This window comes from Meles meles, chromosome 20 (assembly GCF_922984935.1).
Source record: "Meles meles chromosome 20, mMelMel3.1 paternal haplotype, whole genome shotgun sequence".
NCBI lineage: Eukaryota > Metazoa > Chordata > Mammalia > Carnivora > Mustelidae > Meles > Meles meles.
In genome coordinates this window covers 17,674,521-17,691,491 of record NC_060085.1, presented here as the reverse complement: position 1 = coordinate 17,691,491, position 16,971 = coordinate 17,674,521, and the positions used below count along the sequence as shown (strand labels likewise).

General features: G+C 53.9%; 1 protein-coding gene across 1 annotated transcript; it reads left to right on the top strand.

Annotated features, from left to right (window-relative positions):
- Positions 1 to 497: 497 nt before the first annotated feature.
- CSPG5 (chondroitin sulfate proteoglycan 5) lies at positions 498 to 13,158 on the top strand. The gene is made up of 5 exons (XM_045989635.1): positions 498 to 753; positions 1,416 to 2,529; positions 5,320 to 5,508; positions 7,325 to 7,400; positions 12,847 to 13,158. The coding sequence occupies exons 1-5, from the start codon at positions 654 to 656 to the stop codon at positions 13,006 to 13,008; spliced, it is 1,641 nt and encodes a 546-aa protein (XP_045845591.1). The 5' UTR covers positions 498 to 653; the 3' UTR covers positions 13,009 to 13,158.
- The last annotated feature ends 3,813 nt before the right edge of the window (positions 13,159 to 16,971 follow it).

Genomic DNA, 16,971 nt, shown 5'->3' with positions numbered 1-16,971 from the left:
AGACGTCCCCGAGACCCTTCCCCGCCCCGAACACGGCATTGGCGCAGAAATTCGAGAGGATCCGTGCGCTCCGGACTCGGCTCATTTCCACAGCGCGAGCTCGGGCTCCCGCCCCCTGCGGCCCTCCCGAGCCCCGCCCCGAACTTGCGGGTGTCTGGGCCCCCGCCTCCGTGCTCGCCGCGTGGCGGGTGGGTTCCTCGCAGGTGGGGGGGGGGGGGCCGTGCCAGCCCTCCACGGGGAGGGCGGGCCAGCCCCGCAGCTCTCCCGCCCGTGCACCTGTCGGCTAACGCCACGCGCGGCGCTGTGCTCCGCACCCACCCGCGCTACTCCACGTCCGTTTGTCTCGGCGTCCCGAGCCGGGGGTCTGTCTGTCCACGGCAGGCGGACCGAGCAGGGCAGGCGTCAGAGCTACGTGCGGCGGGGCGGGCGCGGCGGGCGGGGTGGGGGCGGCGCTGAGCGCGGCAGCGGCGGCGCGGGAGGCGGGGAGGCGCGGCGCGCCGGGGACAGCGGCGGACGGCGGCGGCGGCATGCGGCTTCTCGCGCTGCCCACCGTGGGCTGAGACGGCCGCAGCGCGGGCGGGAGGCGCGGCGGCCGGCGAGCCGAGGGCGCAGCCAGCCGGGCAGACCGTGGACAGCGGTCGGCGCGCCGCGCCATGGGCCGAGCCGGGGGCGGGGGCCCGGGCCGGGGGCCGCCGCCGCTGCTGCTGCTGCTTCTGGGGGCCACGCTGGTCCTCGCCGCCCGGGCCGCGCCGGGTAGGTACCGACTGCGACCGGGACCCCAGTGGCTCTCGCACCTACCCTGGGCCAGGGTCCCGCTGGCCTCGGGTACAGGCGGAGTTCGCGAGCTATGGCAAGGGGGCGGGGCAGCGCCTTGCTCGCGACGGAGGCGGGGGAAGGGGCGCGCGCGGAGGTGGGGTACTTGGGGGGAGGCCGAGGGGTGGGGGTCGGCCCCGACCCGGGTGTGTGGGCAGAGGTGCCGGCTGGGGGAGGATCCTGAGTGGGCGGGGCGTGAGGGTGCGACTTCGAGGCGGGACCTGGAGGTGATGGGGCCCTGAGGATGCGACCTCAGGGCGGGGCCTGGAGTGGGGCGGGGCCTTGAGGGTGCGACTTCGGGGCGGGGTCTGGCGGTGGGGTGGAGTCCTGAGGGTCAAACCTCTGCCTGGGGCCGAAGGTGGGGGCCGCCCCGTTTTACACTGCGGGCCTTGTCGGGGTCGGGGCGTGACGCCTGAGGGGCGGGGCCTGAGCGGGAAACGTGGGGCTGGGTGTGTTCCCCGCCGTGGGGGCGTGGCCTAAACGGTGGGGCGTGACTTTGGGAAACCTGGTCCTGGAGTCTTCGGGTGGGCGGGGAGGCCGGGAGAGCGAGCTGCGGCGGGGCGCGGGGCCCTGACGTCGTGCTCCTTCCCTCCCACCCACAGCGCGTGAGGCTGGCAGCGCCGTCGAGGCCGAAGAGCAGGTGAAGAGCGTCCTGGAGTGGGAGCCGCGTGCCAACAGCACGCGGGAGAGGGCCGGCCCACCAGCTGCTGGGGAGGATGAGACCTCATGGACTGCACCTGGCGGCCAGCCGGCTGTGGTGGGGCCTGGGGCCGGGCCAGAGGAGGCACTGGAGGCGTCCGCGGCAGTGACCGGCACCGCCTGGCTGGAGGCCGACAGCCCGGGCCTGGGTGGAGTGACCGCAGAGGCGGGCAGCGGCGACACCCAGGCCCTTCCAGTCACGCCCCCGGCTCCTGAGGAGGCCCTGGGACAGTCATCGATGCCCCCTGTTACTCCCGAGGCTACAGAGGCCAGCGGACCACCCTCCCCCTCTCCTGACGACAAGCTGAGCCCAGGCCCGGAACTCCCCAAGGAGAGCCCCTTAGAGGTTTGGCTGAACCTGGGAGGCAGCACACATGACCCACATGGGCCAGAGCCCACGTTCCCCGTTCAGGGCACACTGGAGCCCCAGCCGGCGTCAGATATAATTGACATCGACTACTTCGAAGGATTGGATGGCGAGGGCCGTGGTGCCGACCTGGAGAGCTTCCCGGGGTCGCCAGGAACCTCAGAGCACCACCCCGATAGTGGGGGAGAGACCCCTTCCTGGAGCCTGCTTGACTTATACGATGACTTCACCCCCTTTGATGAATCTGACTTCTACCCCACTACATCCTTCTATGATGACTTGGAGGAAGAGGAGGAGGAAGAGGAGGATGACAAGGATGCAGCAGGAGGTGGAGACCTGGTAGATGAAAGTGACCTTCTGGTGCCCACTGAGAAGCCTGGTCTGGGGCCTGGGACTGGCCAGCCCACCAGTCGGTGGCATGCCGTCCCCCCACAGCATACTCTGGGGATGGTCCCTGGCAGCAGCATCGCCCTCAGGCCCCGCCCAGGAGAGCCAGGCAGGGACCTGGCCCCAAGCGAGAATGGCACCGAGTGCCGCAGCGGCTTCGTGCGGCATAACGGCTCCTGCCGGTCAGTGTGCGACCTCTTCCCAAGTTACTGTCACAATGGCGGCCAGTGCTACCTGGTGGAGAACATAGGGGCCTTCTGCAGGTAAGGGTGTGGCAGGCAGGTGCACAGGGACTTATAAAAGAACTGAAAAGCATATGTGAGGCCTACTCAGCAAAGAGGAGGACATGATGGGCACAGCTTCCAAGAGGTAGTGAGTTGCCAAGCCAAGAGGCTCCTGGGATTCCCAGGTCAAGAGATGTTCACACGGTATCTTTCACAGGAAGTCACTTCTTAAATGTACTTCCTGTGACATCATAGGAGAGAGTCCCCCAAAGTAAGATTTTGTATTTCCTCCAAGTGTGTGCCCTATACCAAAGCACTAAACTATAAAGGCAAAATGAAGGGACTTCTCTGAGGGTTTTGGAAAGCAGCCTTTACTGGCTCAAGGGGTCCCATTGGAGAGTTTTGGCTGCAGTAGCACAAAGAGTAGGCTTATAAGCCTGCTCTGGAGGAAAGAAGGCCTCTGAGCATGCCCTCTGAGACACATGTGTGGTAGGAGGTGGACTCTGTCTACCCACAGGGCACCTGTAGGGGACGGACGTATAGAGTCACAGTGAGGAGCAGACCCCAAGAGCAGCCACTTATGTAGGTCAAGTGAGGCAGAGGATCTTTCCTGGCATAGCAGATGTGGGGTTCCTTGACTTTGGGTAGTGGCTTTTCCCCCTTCTACTTGATCTTTGTCCTCCAGCACAGAATGTTTTAAAGACCCCGAGAGTTTAGTGTCTCTAAGGATGTTGTCTGCAGCCAGCATCCCATGCCTCATCAGGAATACATCATACACCCGCCCTCGTGGCAAGGTCATTAACCTGCTGGAGAGCTCACTGGCTTATTCTGGAAGAATCCCGAGTCAGCAGTGATCTGGGTAGTTTGCTTGTCTCCATCCTTTACAGGCACTGGAAGTGGAGTAGGACTCCCAGATTGCTCTGGGACTTGTTTCTGTTGGTCCTAGGAGGAACATTTCTGGAATCTAGGTGTTTCTCTAAGTGTCATTCCTGATGTTTTTTTTTCTTGGTCTTTTTGGAGGTATGTGAAGAATTCAAATTCTGCAGGTCTTGATGTTCCGGTAGAAAAATAATATATAGAAAGTGTGAATGTTGTGTCTTTGGCTTAAATTAAAGCTTGACTTCCAGTTCCTTCTTTCCTATAAGCGATCATGAAATGATTAAGGTCAGTCATATAGAATGTGTCTACACAGTTCTGGTTGGAGTTGTCCAGTCATTGCTAAAAGGAGGAACTGTCATCAAGACATTATGGCAACAGTACCTTGCCAGTTGGCTAAGGGCTACCAGAAGTATGTGGAAACTCTGTGATTTTGCTCCTCAAGCTTTGGTTAGTGGGATGATAGTGATGCTTAGTGGGATTTACCCTGGGAGCTCTGAAATCTCTGTGTGAAATCATTGTCTTTCATCCTGCTGGAGGCCTGGCTTTTCACCTTCAAAGTAGTCTTGCCATCACCGCATGAAATGGAGAGCCCTCGATGCCTCTGGAGAGCTAGCAAAGTTCCCAGAAGCTCCTGGAGCTCTCGGGACTCCCAAGTGAGAAAGCAAGCTTGTCCTCAGTAAGCTGCCTGGCTGTGCTGACAGGGGATCCTCCAGTGGGTCCCGCCTCAGAGGGCTTTTCCACAAGTCCCCCCACCAGTTCCCCTTGCTCACCTTCCCTCCCAGGGGCACACTCGGTCCTCCCTCCCAGAGATCCCTCCTCAGGCTGTGCATGCCCAGGCTCGGCTGTGGCTCAGAAACTGTTTTGCATTCCACTCACAGGAGACTGCCGAGCCCTCCGTTGCAGACTGCAGCACGCCTTTGTCTCTGTCACCCTGACCCACTGCAGGGAAATGAGCAGAGCTATGGCAGAACTTTTCTAGAACCGTGGGTTAGTGGGATCTTCTTTGCCCACTGCCCTCAGACAGATAGCCTCCCAGGACTGCAGAGCGTCCGTTGGAAAAGAAAGACTTTCCTGTTAGTCATGTCTCTGCACACTGTTTCGGGCGTGGAGTAGTCAGTTCTCCGAGGCGAGGCATAATTTCCCCTTTTCTGGACCCCTTTCTCTTGTCTGTCATTCACCCTGAGGTTCATGTCCTCCCTCCTTTGCCTGCCTCTGTATCCTTCCACATCTTTCCTCTTTGAAGCAGCCTCGTTCCCATGGAAACAGCAATGTCATTGGAAGAGTTGGAGCCTGGGAATGTCCCCAAGGGCAAGAGAAAGTCACTCAACAAAAGGACTGAAACCCACCCAGAGGGTTGATTCTCACTGTGCTTTCATGACCGTTCTCATGGTAATAGGACAGGAAGCTTTAGGGGCAGAATTTGGGGGGCTGCAGAGAGAGGAGGAGACTACACATCCATCTTTGTGTTCGTCCTTGTCTGTCACTTCCTTCTATTTCAGCGTCTGGGGAGCCTCGTGAACTAGACGCGACTGCAGAACACCAGGAGAGGTTTTCCCGGGTAGAGTGGGTTGACTACTTTTGTAGCCAAAGGTCCCATTAATCTTGTTTTTCACCCAGAGCCAAGAGCAGGGGAGCTGAGAGAATCCTATGATTGTCCTCCTTGAGGCTGCGAGGTAGAAAACCAGGGTTCCCACCCCCCTTCCATGCAGTCCCTTAACAGTCACGTGAGTGACCTGTTCACTCCGTCCCTCGGCACTCCGGTTGTCTCGTTTATGTCCTGGACCCCAGCACGGTCCTGCCCACTGCGTGGGGTGGTCACGCAGAACCTCCACCCCAGTTGCTCTAGACCCTCATGGGAACGGGCTGCTGAGGTGAATGTGGGGCGAAGGGGCCAGGCCCTTGCCGTGGCCGCCAGCCTGTCCCCTCAGTCTCACTCTGTCACTGCCCCAGGTGCAACACGCAGGACTACATCTGGCACAAGGGGATGCGCTGCGAGTCCATCATCACCGACTTCCAGGTGATGTGCGTGGCCGTCGGCTCAGCTGCCCTCGTCCTGCTCCTGCTCTTCATGATGACCGTGTTCTTCGCCAAGAAGCTCTATCTGCTCAAGACGGAGAACACCAAGCTGCGAAGGACCAAGTGAGTCTGAGTCCACGAGCCTCACCCCGCCCCTGCGGCTGCCCCCGCCATCTGACCCGGGGATCTGGCCAGGGGGCTTCCTGGCACCTGCTGTGCCTCCCTAGTTGTGTTGTCCATCCCAGAGTCTCCCCCAGGTTGATCCCTTCCTGCACAGAACGTGCTGGCGTTGTGGTAGGGCCTGAGCCCCTGGGGCACACCGTCCGGCACCGTCCCTGTGCCCGCCCCGCCCCGTGATGGAGGGCACTTAAGGGAAAGGCACCCAGCGCCCTCCTGGCCGTGGTCCCCCATGTACGTTACTGCGCTCAGTCCTCCCGCAGCCGACTGCACCTGCTCCCGGGCTCTTTGCCGGCCGCGGCCAGTGTGAGGATCTCGCTCGCAAACTGCGAGGGGTAACCCCAGCTCCCTCAGACCTGCCGTCCCTCAGGCCCAACTCCTCCTGACTCAACGCTGGAGAGAAGGGCTTGGGCAGCGCGTTGCCGTGCCCAGCTTGTCCGCGCCCGTTCCAGACAGAAGTGCAAGGGATTTAGGGCAGTCCTCTTGACCTCTCCTAAGTAGAGTTTCCGGGGTGGAGGGGCCTAGGCTAGGCTTCCTCTGTGGTGGATTTTCAGGGCCAGATGGGAATAGAGTCTCCTTCCGGCTTCTCTCTTAGCAGAGGAGTGACGGCTGTGTGCATGTGAGATCCACACGTGTTTCCCTTTAAGTCCAGGCTTGCACACTTGGCCGTGGCCTTATGCACTGTGAGAGAGTCACTCTGTCCCTGAGCAAAGTAAGGAATGTTCTGAAGTGTCACGGGAGTCACAAAAGGAGGAGGTTGCGGTTCAGCTTCCCAGGGGCCCGAGAGACAGTTGATGTAGAACTGCCCCCCCCCAACCTGTTGCCCCCTGGCTCCCCTCCCCCGCTGACCCGAGACTCCCTGCAGAGAATGCTCCCGAAGTACTTTCCCTGGGATCCTGGGAAAAGGACAAAAGACCATCTGTTGCTCCTTTGCTGGGTGAACTCCTGCACTGTGCAGTTGCGGGCGGCCGCCGGGAGCCTTTCAGCGACCCGTCCCGGCGCCGCGGGGGCTTTGCCATTGTGACTGTGCGCTGAGGCGGGCCGGATCCGTGCATGTCCTTATCAGCCAGGACCCTGGGTGGCAGGGGGAGGAGAGGGCCACGCTGCGACCACCTACCAGGGTAGCTGCTGAGGAGGCCAGGAAAGAGAAGGAGCAGCTGCAGGGCGGTGGAGAAGCAAGAGTGGTGGCCAGAGACAGGGCCACGTTCGAGGCCTTCCTCCATCAGCAGGCTTTGTGTTCCGCACAGAGCCTGGCCCCCGTGGCACCTTCAGCTCCGAGCCTGCCACCCTCACTTCCCGGTGCGTGCTCGTTTGCTTTTGGGCTCACGCTCCACGTCCTCCGTGTGCTACAGATACTGCTGCGGTGTACTGCCTCTGAGATGCGCCTTTCCCCCACATATTAGCGTCTCTGAAATTGGACTGCGTCTCACAGTCACTGGCAGCTTATCATCACTGTTGGCCAGATGGCAGTCACGATGTGGCTGTAACCGCCTGGCAGTCGCGGTCCTGGCCAGAGCTGTTCATACCGTTGTCAGCGCTTTATCCACTTCCAGTATATAATAAAAACTCTAGGTGATAAGAAAGTTCCTGGGTCACGGTTTAAGGGGCAGAAGTTTTTTCCTCCGCGGTGCAGCAAATAACGGCACTCCTTATTACGGTCCATGGTGTCTGATGAAATAAGCGTTTGACCCGCGGTGCTTTGGGCAGGCTTGGCCACGATCGTCGCACTCACGTTTTCCCTGCTCTCGTCTGTCCCAACCAGCAAATTCCGGACCCCGTCTGAACTCCACAACGATAACTTCTCCCTCTCCACCATTGCCGAAGGCTCTCACCCAAACGTAAGGAAACTTTGCTACAATCTCTGTAACCTCCTTTCCCCACTCCACATGCCTGCACCTTGGCTCCCCGTGATGACTTGTCTGTCACCTGTGACTCATCTTCCCCACCCTCTCCCTTATCCATAGGCCTGCCCAGGCCACTGCTTTTGTCTTTGGGCTACTTCCGAGCTGGGAACGGCTCCTCCCAGCTCTGGAGGTGAGCGTGGGGAGACCAGTTTGGGTGGTGATGTGGGACCAGGACAGGGATGGCCCGCTGCTTCCTTGACAGGCAGCTATAGGTGGTACCAAAGAACTTTTTCCAGGATGATTCGGGATTTTTAGCTTTATCTAGACTTTGGAAGTCCGATTTTTCCTTCCCCGTGTCTTTCTGCTTTCTGGATGGAGAAGAACGACTGTTTTCGTCGTGAGGGAATGTCCTTGTGGTCACTGAAGTGAATGGCGGTTGCTCTTCGGGATGGCTGGACCAGTGTCCTTTACACTGTCCAGGGAGGCATATTTACACTGGTTAAGGCTGAGGAGGGCACAGAGCACTGGTGTAATAATAAGTCTAGGGGTAAATTCTGTTCTTGGGAGGATGGGCTCGTAAGTATCAGTTGAGATTTAAGAGAAGGTCCCAGTCGAGCAGTTTCTAAAGATCCTGGCCTTCTAGTGTGTCTTCTGGACCACACTCACCAGTAAAGAAAGTACTGGGTACTGTGAGAGAAAATGTCATAAATAAAGCAGAAACCATCCAAGCTCCAGATCATGTCACATCCGAGCCTGGGACTTCGGCACGTGACACAGGCCCCGTACCACACGGTGAAGGCATCGATACATGGATAAGGGAGTGAAACTCAGACTCACGAGCTGCCTGCGGGTGGGAAGCTCATGGAAGAGCGGCTTGTGCTGCTGTGGGGACAGCACGGAACTAGACCACTGTTTTCCTCTGATAGATGGGGATGGTGTGGCCCCAGGAGGGGAAAGAGAGATTAACAGTAAACGTGACCTTGTTCACCAAACCCCAGGGAAGAACTTGGCCTGGTGGAGGAGGAGGAAAGGGGTCGACTTTAAAGAAGAAATCGAAGAGGTTAGTTTAGGATAATTTGTTAAAGTCTTTGGTACAAAGGGTAGAGAAGCAGATACGATTTTACTGGGTATGCACCGAGATACTAATACACTCAAGACCTTCTAATAACCCAGGACGCCAAACGTCTTGTAAACGTTCGGATTCATAAGCACTTTAACCAGCCCTCGAGAGAGGCACCTTGAGGTCAGGAGGAACCTCCCTTGTCTCCATGCACTCCATCCCTACCTCGTTCGGCCCCACACGGTGGTACACGTGTGGTCACCATTTGTGGAATGCTGGCAAAAGATGGCCTAGCGGGGCCTTCTGGTTCCGCTGTACGCATGGGGCAGCCCACCAGACCTGTATGGTGGTTCCTGGTTCCACTGTACGTGTGAGGTCGCCCGCCAGACCTTGTATGGTGGTTCCTACAGGCAGGGTATTCCTTGTCCAGAGAGCAAGGGTCCTTAGGAAAGTTTCTGATGCGTACATTGTTCTGGCATCCCAGGTGTAGACAGACAACTTTCCTCTTCCCAAAAAGGGAGGGGAAGGAAATAGCACCTCTTGAAGGTCTCGGTGGCATGAGCCAATACCAAGGTTTCCAGTTCTCCTTGGCTGGCCCAACTTTGTAGAAAGTACGGGGTTTGTCCAGTAAGGCTCCCACTGACCTTGAGTTCAGAATACCACAAGGCTTAAAACTGGAGCAGAGCAGGGGCTGGTCCACCCTGGGGGACTCTGCCTGAGAAGGACTTGAGAAGGGGCAGTCTGGGTAGTGCTCAGGACATCCCTCAGTGGAGGGGCAAGTTGAGGCTCTGGTGGTCTCCCGCCCCTCCTGTATCTGGCAGGTTGTGTCAACCTGGCATCTTGCCCTCAACTTGTGCCCCAGGGGACATCCTGTCCTCTCTGCCAAAGCTCTGAGTGTGAGAGGGGATGACTCTCCTGTCCAGCAGGGTGTGTACCCCCGGATCTCCTCCCTTCAGCTCTTAATTCTCTCCACCCAGCCTACAAGTCAGACTTGATCATATTCAAGACCTTGTGGGCCCTGACGGTTCGGACAGTTGCCACACTAGTTCGAAGTGAAGCCCTGTCGGGCGCTTCCTTCCCCACCTGCAGTCGCCCAGTGCTACTCCTCACCTGGGCTCTGCAGCAGGCGAGCCGGTGGCTGTGGGAGCCTGTGAGCCTGTGTGCAGCCAAACAGCCAGCCCCTGAAAGGAGCATCAGGAGGGAAGGGAGAGCCCGTTCTCCTCTGCCTGTGCTGTGGAGGCCTGCGAGTTCTCCAGGAGCAATGGCCAGTGTGTGGGACGTGCAGCGTGGCTAATGTCACCTGAGATCCACAGGCCAATGCCACGCGCCGCCCAGTTGGATCTCACAGCCGTGCTGTCCATGGAATGTCACAGATATGACACGTTCTTCCCAAGGTTCGACAGACCTTCCAGGATTTCAGTTTATTCCTTACTAGCGCATCTCTGTGGTGCCCCTTCGTGCTTCTCTGCACTCCCTCCCCATTTCAATCTTTCTTCCTTCCGAGACTCTATTTCTTTCGGCCCCCTGCTGAGGGAGGTTTGTGTCTGGACAAGTGGGACTCGAGTCCTGAACCCACACCACTCCTGGCCTGAGGGATACCCATTTGGCTGGGGTGGAATGCCAGGAAGGGGAACACGGAGCAGTTCCCAGGACTTGGGCCAACTAGAGGGCCAGCTCCCTTGCCCTGAGGGATTTCTGGCACTTCACAGGCAGATGGGCCTTCTGCTGAGGAATCAGCAACCCTAGGCTCGCTAGGGTCCAGTTCTGGCGGAGACGCTTGGGCTAGTGTAGCTCTGTCTTGGTTCAGATACTCCCTCTCCTGCCCTGTTTGTTGGAAGTACTTAGCTTGTCTAACAGCATCGTTTGGATACTGTGTTCCTTATTTTTAGAATATACTCATCCCACCTGTTGGCCCAGAAATCCATTTTCTCATCTGTCTAGATCCCAGGAGCCATGCTTAATTTGGGCCCCCACCTTCCTGGCCTCACAGCTTTGATGCCCATGTCTGTAGGCACCCCTAAATATACTTTTCTTTTCTTTTTTTTAATTTTGCTTATTTATTTGACAGACAGAGATCACAAGTAGGCAGAGAGGCAGGCAGAGAGAGAGAGGAGGAAGCAGGCTCTCCATGGAGCAGAGAGCCCGGTGCGGGGCTCGATCCCAGGACCCTGGGATCACGACCTGAGCTGAAGGCAGAGGCTTTAACTCACTGAGCCACCCAGGTGCCCCCTAAATATACTTCTTCTCACACGAAGCCTGTTTGCCCCCAAAGACGGTGTGATGGCGGTGGGTGGGGCAGTCGGAGGGAGGTGGTGTTGAACAGCATGAAAGTGAGTCCCATCTTTGTAAGAGGCTTGGCAGGCACGGGCCATCCCGTCCTACTGCAGATCTGCTGTGATGCAGTCTGCTCTGCCTGGGATCTTTAAAGGCACAGCTCTCAAGCTTCTGAGCCCATTGTCTCTCCCCAGACAACACAGAAGTACATGGCATGAAAAGTCCAGTTCTTCCTCATCCCGCTTCCCTCTCCACACAGCCTGTGTGTGTGTGTGTGTGTGAGTGCATATACATACTTAACATATCAGGGAGCTCTTTCCATCTCACTACATCTAGATGTGTGTCATTGAAGGTTTTTTTTTCTAAATCTCTCCCAGCAATGATAGAAAATACCAAGGACCTGAAATCTGCCTCAATACCGTATGAAGTTCATTTCTTTTTTTTTTTTTTAAGATTTTATTTATTTATTTGACAGAGAGAGAGCTCACAAGTAGGCTGAGAGAGAGAAGGAAGCAGACTCCCTGCTGAGCAGAGAGCCCGACACGGGACTCGATCCCAGGACCCTGAGATCATGACCTGAGCCGAAGGCAGCGGCTTAACCCACTGAGCCACCCAGGTGCCCTGAAGTTCATTTCTTTTGGCCCTTGTGGCATTGGGAACAGGGAACATGTGTTCCCCTGTGGTCTGGAAATCATTCCTGAGGTCTTTGAAACTCTACTATACTGCTCAGTTCAAGAGAGTCTTCTGGAAAAGTGCTAAGTGAGGCTGGGAGAGGCGACAGTGATTTTTGTCCTGTGTGAGCCTGGAGACTTTCTCTGCTTTCTTTCCAACCAGTCAGTACCCCGACCCAGTGCCGTAAGGGTCAAACTCGGTAGCAGTCAGCATGGGCAAGAACTCACCACAATTGTACGGAGAAGGCCCTGCTCCCAAAGCATGATGATTCCCTTCGATTGCAGAAGTGGTTAAAGTTAGAAAGTTCTGAGCTAGCTGGTCAGAGAGCAACATTCCCTACTCTTCTCACCACCCGTGCCTGTGATCAGCAGACCTCCAAGCACTTACAGTAGCTATCTGGGGTGCCTAAGAAAGAGCTGAGACCCGCCGATCACATGGGTGTGCAGGCCCATCTCCGAGATATAGTGGGTTCCATTCCAGACCACCACAATAAATAAATAGCAAAATAAAGCAAATAAAAGGAAAGTTGTTGTTTTGCGGTGCCGACAAAATTCAGGTTTACACCATACTGTAGTGTAGTAAGTGGCCAACAAAACAGTGTACATACCTTCATTTAAAACCACGTTCTTGCTAAAGAATGCTAACCATCATCTGAGCTTCCAACCAGTCGTAATGACTGATCACAGATCACATGACAATAATAATGAAAAAGTCTGAGATATTGTGAAAATCACCAAAGTGTGACACAGAGACAGGAAATGAGCAAACGGTGTTGGAAAACGATGCCGATAGACTTGCTCAACCCAGGGTTACCACCGACCTTCAATTTGTATTTAAAAAAAAAAAAAATACGGTGTCTATGAAGCACAAGAAAATGAGGCGTGCCTGTAATGCACAGACAGCCCTGAAGGAAGAGAGCCGTGGGAAGGCAGGGCATGGCTCAGAATGCAGAACTGGGGGACTGTGGACTGCTGTGGGTTTCCTGAAAGCCTGCAACAAGTAAATTCAGGTCCGGGTCCGGAGCTGGTCCGAGGGCTGCAGGCAGCACACACACCCAGGTAGGCAGGAGGGCTCGGTGCCCGTCAGGAACGGATGGTGTACCAGCAGCGGGAGTCCCATCCAACACGAAGGACAACAGGCCTGTTGAGGCAGGGGGACTCACCTGGGCGTGGGTTGAGGAAACACCTTTTAAGTTAGCATCTCTTGGTAGATAAACTCCTGTTGGTCAGGGGCACACACACCTCTGTCCTCTCAGCCAGAGGACATGTAGTTTTCAGGGTGACCTTCCTAGAAAGTGGCTGCAAAGGCATCCGTTTGATTCATTCGAATCTTAGAGTCTCTTTCTTTCTTCTCTCCAAAGCCTGGGATGGTTCTTTGATCCCCTCTATCCGCCGTCTCCTTCCCGCCCCTCCCTCACCCTTTTCCCTCTTCCAGGATGATCCCAGTGCTCCCCACAAAATCCAGGAAGCTCTCAAGTCCTGCCTGAAAGAGGAGGAGTCATTTAACATCCAGAACTCCATGTCACCCAAGCTCGAGGGTGGCAAAGGTGACCAGGTGGACTTGGAGGTGAACTGTCTTCAGAATGACCTCACCTGAAGCAGAGCAAGAAGAGAGGGCATGGGGGGGCGGGGGGCGGGGGAAGAAACGTGACCTCCTCTTGTACAGAGTCTGTTTCTTGTAACCATTTGTTAAATGCTTTCTTTCTCTGGTCTCATGGCATGCCTTGATGTATTTTGTACAGGAGGGAGAAACCACAAAATAAGCAAAGAACCTGAACAGAACCGCATACGTTGGGTTGTTTTGTCTGTGCTGTCTGTACATTGCTTCTGCCGCTGTGATTTCTAAACCTACGCTTTTATTTCAACTGACTTTTTTTTTTTGTACTTTGACCCACCTTTTTTTGAAATAAGAGTAAACAACAAAGTTCTTGAAATAAAACTTTTTAAAAAGCCATTTTCTGGAAGTCATTGTGTCCACTCCCTACCCATCCTTGTCAGTCTGCGTTGAATTCTTTTTTTTTTAAAGAGGTTTTATTTATTTATTTGACACAGAGAGAGATCACAAGGAGGCAGAGAGGCAGGCAGAGAGAGAGAGGGGGAGGCAGGCTCCCTGCTGAGCAGAGAGCCCGATGCGGGACTCGATCCCAGGACCCTGAGATAGTGACCCGAGCCAAAGGCAGAGGCTTAACCCACTGAGCCACCCAGGTGCCCCTCTGTGTTGAATTCATAATAAGAATTCTTAATATGAATAAGAAATAAGAATAAATAACTTCTGATTTATACATGTTTGAAATCCCAGAGGTGCTCTATGCATCGGCTTGGATCGCCATAACAAAAACACCACAGCCTAGGTAGCTTCAACAATAGAAATTTATTTTCTAATGGTTTTGGAGGCTGGGTGGATGTCCGAGATCAAGGTACCAGCAGAGCTGGTTTCTGACAGGGCATCTCTGCCTGGCTTGCACACAGCCACCGTCTTGCTGTTTGCCTTTTTTCTGTGCACATGTGAAAAGAGAGAGAGGTCTCTGGTATCTCTTCCTCTTCTGAGAAGGACCCCAGTCCTATTGGATTAGGAAAACCCTGTCTCCAGATATAGTCACACTAGGGGTTAGGGCTTCAACATGAGACTTTTGGCGCGACACAATTCAGTCCATGAGTCTGTAGTGCTTTATGTATTAAGAATACCCTTCTCTAGGGGCACCTGGGTGGCTCAGTGAGTTAAGCCTCTGCCTTCGGCTCAGGTCATGATCTCAGGGTCCTGGGATCGAGCCCTGCATCAAGCTCTCTGCTCAGCAGGGAGCCTGCTTCCTCCCTCCCTCTCTCTGCCTGCCTCTCTGCCGATTTGTGATCTCTCTCTGTCAAATAAATAAATAAAATCTTTAAAAAGAAAAAAAAAGAATACCCTTTCCTAGGGGTGCCTGGCTGGCCCAGTCAATAGCACATGTGACTCTTGATCTCAGGGTTGTAAATTCAAGCCCTACTGGGGGTATAGAGCTTACTTAAAAAAAGAAAGAAAAAAAGAGAAAGAACACCCTTCTCTTCTTTCATAAATAGATGTTGAGCACTTAGCCAAGCATTATGCTAAATGCCAAGAACTCTGGATAAATAAAACAGACCCTAACCTCAGGAAATTAACAATGTACTTGAGAAACAGAGTTATAAACAAATAATTATAGGGGCACCTCAGTGGATCTGTCAGTTGAGCGTCCCACTCTTGGTTTCAGCTCAGGTCTGAATTTCAGGGTCCTGGATTGAGCCCCGCCTGGGGTTCCACGCTCAGCAGGGGATTGGCTTGGGATCCTCTCCCTCTCCTTCTGCCCCTCCCACCCTATGTTCACAATCTCTCTGTCTCTCTCAAGTAAATAAATCTTTAAAAAAATAAATATAATACATTGTGTCAACATTATATTACAAAACTGGGAGTCGGAGTTTTGAATTCAGAAAGGCTTCAAGGAAAGAACTTTCAATTGGACTTTGAAGGATGAGGAGGCGTTTTTCAGGATAACGTGGGAGGAGAGGATGTTCAAGGTAGAGGGAGGATATTCATAGATAAGTCTTGCCATATGACCAGAAATTGTGAGAGGGAGGGGTCCTGAGTGATGATGTTGGAAAGGGCAAGTTAGGACAGATTGCAAAGGGCCTTGAATACCATTAAACACGGCTAAGGCAGGTCAGATTTGTTTTCTACGAAGATAGCTCTGGAGACGGGGTAAATGCAGACAGAATGGAGATCATAAATGCAGGCAAGAAATGAGGATGGATTAGAGAGAAAATTAGAGTCCTTATAGCCAGAATTACTACTGGAAGAGTTTTCTAGAACTTTGCTTGTGTTCAGTCTATGATAATTCCAATAAATGAAATCCCTGTGAACGTGTTTCTATTGCCTAATTTTGGCTAGTTCTCCCTGACTGGTCTTCCCAAGTGCCTCATTATTTTTTATTTTGTGCTGGACATTGTATTTATAAAATACATTATTTATTTATTGAAATATTTATATTTATTGAAATATTTTGCCTAGGATGATTTCTTCCTTTAGAGAGGGGTTTTTTGTTTGCCTCTGTCAAGTCCCAGGGGCACTAGAATTCTGGAATCACATTATTATTATTCCAGATCAAGGTTGGAGAGTCCCAGGTCACTGAAACCAGTCTGTAGACTTATCAGACCATGCAAGAGCTAGTTTGCTTTTGGTTCATCCTTACCTTTAAGGGCACAATTCTCTGGGGTCACAGCCCCAAACAGGCAGTGATTTACCAGCTTTCCACCTTTGGTGGGCCCTGTACTCCAACGCTGCTGCCCCTCCAAGCCCCCAGACGTTCAGAAACACAACTTAGTGTTCTAGCCCCCTCTTCTAAATGGGTAAGTGCCTCCAGGGAAGAAGTGGCCCTGAATGCTGGGCTCACCTGTCTGAGTTTCTGTCCTCTCTGGGATGTCAGCCTTGTAATTCTGCAGTATTTTGCTAGCTCTTTGATGCTTTTCAGATATTTGTACATCTTTTGGTGTCCTTAGTGAAAGGGTTGGTCTAAATTTACCTAGTCTCCCATTTCCTAACAATAGAGTCCTCTGTTTTCATCTTGGGACTTTTGCCCAGATGACATTCAGCTGCTCTTTGCTATCGGATAGGGCTGCAAATTAGGATGTTGGGTTACGGCCTGTGTGTATTATGGTTTCCTAACCTGATGCTTATCCACTTTGGGGGCTTTGGCATGGTTTTACTTAGGATTTCCTGTACTCTCTGAATCAGGGGACAGATCCGTCTTTCATGGCTAGGCACCTCTGGCTCCTTTCACAAGGAAGCCCAATCAAGAGGGATTGTATGAGAAAGTACTTTGTAAGTTCTAAATCCCATCCAGACCTAAGGGTTTGTTAGTATCATGTTTTGTTTTTCCCACAAGAGTATTATGGGATGCAGATCACTGCCCTTGGCTCTATCCCATCTTCACCACACATGCAGGGATAGGGATAGGAAAACCCAGATCAGAAGGGGAGCAGGAGACAATGCAGGCCTAATGAATGGAGTTACCAGATGTTGCCAAGAGTCTTTGGCCCTATGAAGAGGCCACCATGTTGGAATCAGATATATCGATGTCTCTCTGTACTGGCCCTCTTTCCTGCCAGGGCATTTGTGCCTCTCAGTGACTATGCTCCATGACCCCAGCCAGGATCCTCTCTGGGGACCTCAGCTCCGCCCCTCAGGGATTATCTATGCTTGAGAGGTCCCTCTTCAGCACCCCGGCACTATCAGGTGACGGTCCCCAGATCTCTTCTGTCTGCTTTTTCTACACCACTCCATAGCCCGTTTTTGTGTCCTCCTCTCTAAAGAAAGGACAAACCGAAAATGTGGGAAACGCAGGCATCGTGGAAGAAAGTTCATTTGTCTGGGGGCCTTCCAGCACTGACGGATCACTTCACTTTGGAGAAGTGTCCATGCGGTGCTGAGCCATCTGTCTCCACAAGGCATTTCCTTGACACATACCCCACACCTGTGTTTGTGTCCTGGGGCTGCCATAACAAATGAGCCTAGGCTCAATGACTAAAACACCGGAAATGTGCTGAAAGCCAC

What these genes read in the sequence shown, in the direction of transcription:
- CSPG5 (XM_045989635.1), top strand. Translation starts at nt 654, where the DNA reads ATGGGCCGAGCCGGGGGCGGGGGCCCGGGCCGGGGGCCGCCGCCGCTG. An exon ending in AACATAGGGGCCTTCTGCAG is followed by an intron (nt 2,530 to 5,319) that starts GTAAGGGTGTGG and finishes TCACTGCCCCAG; the next exon opens with GTGCAACACGCAGGACTACA. An exon ending in CCGAAGGCTCTCACCCAAAC is followed by an intron (nt 7,401 to 12,846) that starts GTAAGGAAACTT and finishes TCCCTCTTCCAG; the next exon opens with GATGATCCCAGTGCTCCCCA.